This window comes from Brassica oleracea, chromosome C4 (genome assembly GCF_000695525.1).
Source record: "Brassica oleracea var. oleracea cultivar TO1000 chromosome C4, BOL, whole genome shotgun sequence".
Lineage (NCBI taxonomy): Eukaryota > Viridiplantae > Streptophyta > Magnoliopsida > Brassicales > Brassicaceae > Brassica > Brassica oleracea.
Window position 1 is genome coordinate 13767743 of NC_027751.1, and position 5735 is coordinate 13773477.

Below are 5735 nucleotides of genomic sequence, written 5' to 3' on the forward strand. Positions count from 1 at the left end.
TTACTAGCTTGAGGGCAAGCTGGATTTCGTTAGGGGAAGTATTGATAGGTTCAAGAAGGTTTACATTCGTAAGAAAGGAGATAAAGAACCGTTGGAGTCAAGTGAAGAAAAGAGTTGAGGAGTTATGAAGTGAAGTGAATAACAAGGAAGTGGTGAAACTTCTATTTCAGAGAGAGTCTTTGCAGGTACAGATGGAGATGATATAAATAGCTATTGTATATGCGTTTTGGAGTCTTATGCTTTGTATGTTGTAAACTCACAGACGATTTGAGTCTTGAGCTAACAACCGCTATGAGACTGACGAGAATGGTGAACTCGCTATGAGAGTGAACCAGTATCGTACTACAAAGTTGTAACTCTTTACATTGATAATCAAAGGAGAAGTTCATAGTCTTTAGTTTTACAATATCTAAAGTCTACCAAAAACATTTTTTCAAATTTGTGTTTACGAAGGAGCAGAGCAAGTGGATCATGTTCATGAAAGTGAGGTTGATGGAACATCTGCTTGTTCGGATCGAGCAAGAAACTGAATGAATTTGTATGTTGGACAAACCCTCAAGGAGATAGTAAGAAGCTCAATGAATTTAGCAAACATCGTAATAAAGTCAGAACCATATGGTCTCCAAAAAGAATTCTTTAGTTTTAAATCTTTGTTTTGTGGAGTTGGAAAAGAATTTCACAGAGTAGAATGATTTTGGCTTCCCAAAGTGCAAAAGTTTTTTACCAATCTGAATAATTATTTGATTGAACCATTCTTTCGTGTTAGTGACTTAAGTGTATCAGTTGCTTCAGACCTTTTTAATGGATATAAGTCAATTAAGCTGAAACTCTTAGCTCATGAGAATCAAACTGTGGGGAAACCATGGACCAAGACTCAGAAGATCGGCAACAGCAGAAGCCTCTTCTCCTATAGAAAAGAAAAAAAGAAAACTGCACACTCCCTGCGCAGGCATTACCCTGTTCAGGTTCAAAGGGACTTTCTCAGCCTGTTCCCAGGCTACCCCGCTTTTTAGCAGGCTAGCCTGGTTCAAGCACCCCTGGTGCTTTTCATGTCAATTCACCATCCAAATCACATATAAAAGTATTTAAAACATCAACTCAGTTTGTTTTTTTATTACTGACTCAAAGGAACAAACAGAAACATAAACCATACATAGTTCTAAAGTTTAACAGACAGAGAGACTACTAAAGCTTACCAACATGTTGTGCCTTATTCAGGTATAGTCCAACAGGCACCTGTAAGCAAGGTCTTGTTTCCACTCTTTCCCTGAGGAACCATAAGCAAAATAAAGATGACAACAGGCAGAGATCACATTAAGAACACATTTTTGACCATATAAGAGTAACTAACATGTTTGTAAAGCTGATGACCACTGAGAAAACTGACCTTTTTACTTCTGATTAGCCTTGACATAGCTCTCTGGCAAGTAGATTTCACCACCAACTTCACCGTGCTGCTCTCCGCTGATTGTTTTCTTTGCAACATTGAACTCTTGACTCATAGCCTCCATCCCTTTTCTGAGCGCTTCCTCAGCAGTGCCGTAACCATTCTCCTCTGCATACTTCCTGATGTCTTCAGTTATCTTCATGGAGCAGAATTTTGGTCCACACATGGAGCAAAAGTGTGCAACCTTCGCTCCATCAGCTGGAAGAGTCTCATCATGGAAGGACATAGCGGTCATAGGGTCCAAGGACAGAGCAAACTGATCCATCCACCTAAACTCAAACCGCGCCTTGCTCAGCGCATCGTCCCACGCCTGTGCATGTGGATGCTGCTTGGCCAGATCAGCTGCATGTGCGGCTATCTTGTAAGCTATAACCCCAGCCTTCACATCGTCTCTGTTTGGTAACCCGAGATGCTCTTTGGGTGTTACATAGCAAAGAAGAGCTGTGCCCAAGGCTCCAATATTGGCAGCTCCAATGGCGGAGGTGATGTGATCATATCCAGGAGCAATATCAGTAGTCAAAGGACCAAGCGTGTAGAATGGTGCCTCGTTACACCATTCAAGCTGCTTCTGCATATTCTCTGGAATCTTGTTCATTGGCACATGCCCTGGCCCTTCATTCATCACCTTGAAATAAAAAAAAATCAACCAGTATTGAGAAGATGTATAGGGATTGATCTGAGATTTCGAGGGCTATAAACATTTTTTTAAGAGCTTTAATAAAAAAAAAAAAAGTTTGTAATTTGGGAGCCTATCTCTATATAAAAAACCTCTAAAAATTTTGGGGATCAAGGCCAAAGTTTCATGCGGATGTGCCAAGATCGGCCTATTGTATGCAACGAAAATGAAGACTAGTGAGTTAAATTAAGTAGTACACTAGTACCTGCACATCTTTCTCCCATGCTCGGCGAGTAAGTTCACCTTGAGTAAGAAGCTCAGCAAACTGAGCAGTGTCATTAGCATCATAGATGGATCCAGGTCTCAGACCATCCCCTATTGAAAGAGCCACATCATACTGGTTACAGATGTCTAGAATATCATCCCAGTGCTCATAGGCAAAGTTCTCCTTGTGGTAAGCTAAGCACCACTTAGCATGGATGGATCCTCCACGAGAAACGATCCCAGTCATACGCTTAGCCGTTAAAGGAATGTAACGCAGCAGAACACCAGCGTGGATAGTGAAGTAGTCCACACCTTGCTCGGCTTGTTCAATTAGAGTCTCTCTGAACACTTCCCAGGTAAGATTCTCAGCAATACCATCCACTTTCTCAAGGGCTTGATAAATGGGGACGGTGCCAACAGGAACAGCTGAGTTCCTTAGGATCCACTCGCGTGTCTCGTGGATGTGACGACCAGTCGAGAGGTCCATGATTGTATCAGCTCCCCACATGGTCGCCCACTGAACCTTGTAGACCTCTTCTTCAATGGAGCTTGCAACGGCTGAGTTTCCGATATTGGCATTGACCTTGACCAAGAACTTTCTACCGACAATCATCGGTTCAAGCTCCAAATGCTTCTTGTTGGAAGGGATGATGGCTCTCCCACGTGCAACTTCTGATCTCACAAACTCAGGGTCGAGCTTCTCCCTTGTAGCGCAGTAGAGCATCTCCTCGGTTATGATTCCTTGCTTTGCGTAGTACATTTGGGTGAACCTTGGTGTTCCTAGCTTCTCGCGACGATCAATCCACTCCTTCCTTAGCTTAGGAAGCCCTGTTTTGACAAGTTTTGATTTGTTTATTGTAATAGTCACATAGAAAGTGTGAATAAACACAAGCTTGAGTGACATACCAACGTGTGGGTCAACAGTTTGAGGACCACTAGTGTCGTAGTTATCAAAAGCTGGCTCACCACCAGACAGATGCACACGTCTGAAAGGAACTTTGAGAACATGACCAGATTCCTCATGAACAACCTCACTGAAACAATAAAAAACCAAACGAATAACTTCGAGGCGAGTCATGGGTAAAGCCAAATAAAACATTCGCCTGTAGTTCCCAAAATTTTCGTAAAAAATTACATAAACAAACGTCCCTAAATTTATACAAAAAAATTGTTAAATTTTTTCATAAATCACTTACAGCCGCTAAAATCTCAGAATCGGCCCTAGATGACTTAACATGAAAATTGTGAATTGAGTGTATACTTACATGTGTTCTTTAGTGCTCTTAGGGAAGCATTCCTCAAACGATGGGATTGGCTGAAAATCAGGAGAAGAAGGGTCGATGGTGTGTTTTCTCTGCTTGGCTCTCTCTGAGTTAGTGGTTGGTGGATCAAACGTCAACGTGGCTCGTGTGGTTGTTGTGTCTTTCTTGAACCGAACGGCAGCAGCTTGGACAACCACATCGAAGCCAGGTAGCAAGGAGGAGTTTGGAAGTTTGGGCCAGGCGGAGTGGTTCTTGTTGTTGTTGTTGCATACGACAGACATCAAAGTACTACTGTGTACGGAAGACATGTCTGCAAGATATATTAAAGTGGTTATGGATGAGATACACCAAGTTCTAAGAATACATGCATCAAAACATAAACAACTGATGGACTTTTATGCACATGTCAAGAGTGGATCAAAGAAGGAAAAAAAAGGACAAGAACCTGGAAGATGGAGCTGTGGATCTGATGAATGAAGAGTATGAAACTCGTTGGAACTCAATCTCACTGGAACCACACGCTACACTCTGATAACAAAAAAAGAAAGAAAAATGGTTGGGGTCCTTTTAAAAGGAGCAGAAAGGATACTATTGGTGTGATAGATATTTTGTCACTCCTGAATCCAAATGCATCCAATAAGTTTGCTTACGTGTCGCCTGTTTCCCAGATATTTTTTGTCAGCGTCCTTTCTGATAAGAATCGTAAGGAGGAGGAGACTTGTTATTAATACAAGGCCCTTAATTGGTTTTATTTTATTTTCTTCGTTAAATAACATCCGTTGGTTCCCTAGGTAACTTTTGTAATTTTCATTGTTTAAAACTGGGCGTTCGGTATCCGTTGACATTCGGATCGGATTTTTTGGGTTTCAGTTCTCTTTTATAACACCTCTTAAGTCTCACTCTAGTAAATTTGCAAGTACGGGTTGGGTTCGGATATAACACATCGGATTCTGGTTAGTTTTATATCACATCATAGAATCCATAAAGTAATCATATATCATTCGGATTCGGGTTATATCGGATCGGTTCGAATATACCCGAAATAAAATCTAAAATTTAAAATCAAAACATAATAAATATATACTTATTTATATATAATTAAGTATTTAAGGTACTTATTTAAATTTTAAATACTTATTGTTAGATACCATATCAAAATAAATATAAAATTGAATGTTTGAAGTATATATTCATGTTTCAAAGAATTATATTGTATATTATTTTGGATATTCGGATCGGTTTCTTCGGATATTTTTTTCGGTTTTTCTAGGTTACCCATTCGGGTTTGGTTAATAACACTTCAGGTTCGGATATGTTTTGTATCACCTTACAAGACCAATTCAGATATTTTTTTACATTTCAGACTGGGTACGGATCGGGTTTTTCAGTTCGAGTTCGGTTCGGATATAGGGTTATGGATTTTATGTCCATGTCTAGTTTAAAGTGAGAAACACACTCATTTATACAAGATAAATGTTATGAGAAATATTATTTTAAATATATCTTTTTACGTTTTTATATTTCAAAATACATATTTCTGTTGACTTCTTCTTTCAATAATTTATTTTAGTTTTAAAACTGTGGAAAATATATAATCACATGCAATAATATATTTGGAATCAGATTTTAATATATTTTTAATCTATGAAAATACATAATTACATAAAATAATATATTTATACTCAAAATTTAATATATCTTTCAATATGTGTGAAAGTATAAAATATTATATTTTTTGAAATAATTACATAAAATAATATATTTATACTCAAAATTTAATATATCTTTCAATATGTGTGAAAGTATAAAATAATATATTTTTTGAAAGAAAAATATAATATTTTTTTGAAAGAAATGTTAACTTATATTAATATAATATAATTTTAAATCATTTTATCAATATCAAATCTTATAATAAGTTTTAATCCCTTTTCGATAAAATTAATTTTATATTATATGTTTCCAACATTCAACACATCATTATATACTGTTTATAAATATATTTTTATATGGAGAGTTCATAAATTGTCTTCAAATTTATCCATCGATTGTAAAAAAGTCATTCATTTATGATAAAAAATAATCAAAATACTTGAATAAGACATAATCTTTTTGTTTTACCATTGTTGGAAATGCAAAATAAAAT

At 37.3% G+C, this 5735-nt stretch overlaps 1 protein-coding gene across 3 annotated transcripts; it reads right to left on the bottom strand.

The window, feature by feature from the left end:
- Positions 1-816: 816 nt before the first annotated feature.
- Positions 817-4182, bottom strand: LOC106342079 (phosphomethylpyrimidine synthase, chloroplastic). Of its 3 annotated transcripts, none has more exons than XR_001269794.1 (7): positions 4035-4182; positions 3593-3899; positions 3234-3361; positions 2329-3155; positions 1388-2072; positions 1197-1267; positions 817-1037 (listed from the first exon to the last, which is right to left on the bottom strand). XR_001269794.1 is itself a non-coding variant. In XM_013780897.1 (6 exons), the coding sequence occupies exons 2-5, from the start codon at positions 3895-3897 to the stop codon at positions 1392-1394; spliced, it is 1941 nt and encodes a 646-aa protein (XP_013636351.1). In that variant the 5' UTR covers positions 3898-3899; positions 4035-4182; the 3' UTR covers positions 1070-1267; positions 1388-1391. The 3 variants fall into 3 exon arrangements, 1 of the variants encoding a protein (XP_013636351.1); XR_001269795.1 differs by having other exon boundaries at positions 913-1022; XM_013780897.1 differs by lacking the exon at positions 817-1037 and having other exon boundaries at positions 1070-1267.
- Between the last annotated feature and the right edge of the window lie 1553 nt (positions 4183-5735).

Excerpts from the sequence above, each read along its gene's own strand:
- LOC106342079 (XM_013780897.1), bottom strand. The coding sequence starts at position 3,897 with ATGTCTTCCGTACACAGTAGTACTTTGATGTCTGTCGTATGCAACAAC. Across the intron at positions 3,362-3,592 it reads AAGAGCACTAAAGAACACAT|TGAGGTTGTTCATGAGGAAT; the intron begins GTAAGTATACAC and ends TTATTGTTTCAG. Across the intron at positions 2,073-2,328 it reads CATGGGAGAAAGATGTGCAG|GTGATGAATGAAGGGCCAGG; the intron begins GTACTAGTGTAC and ends TTTTATTTCAAG.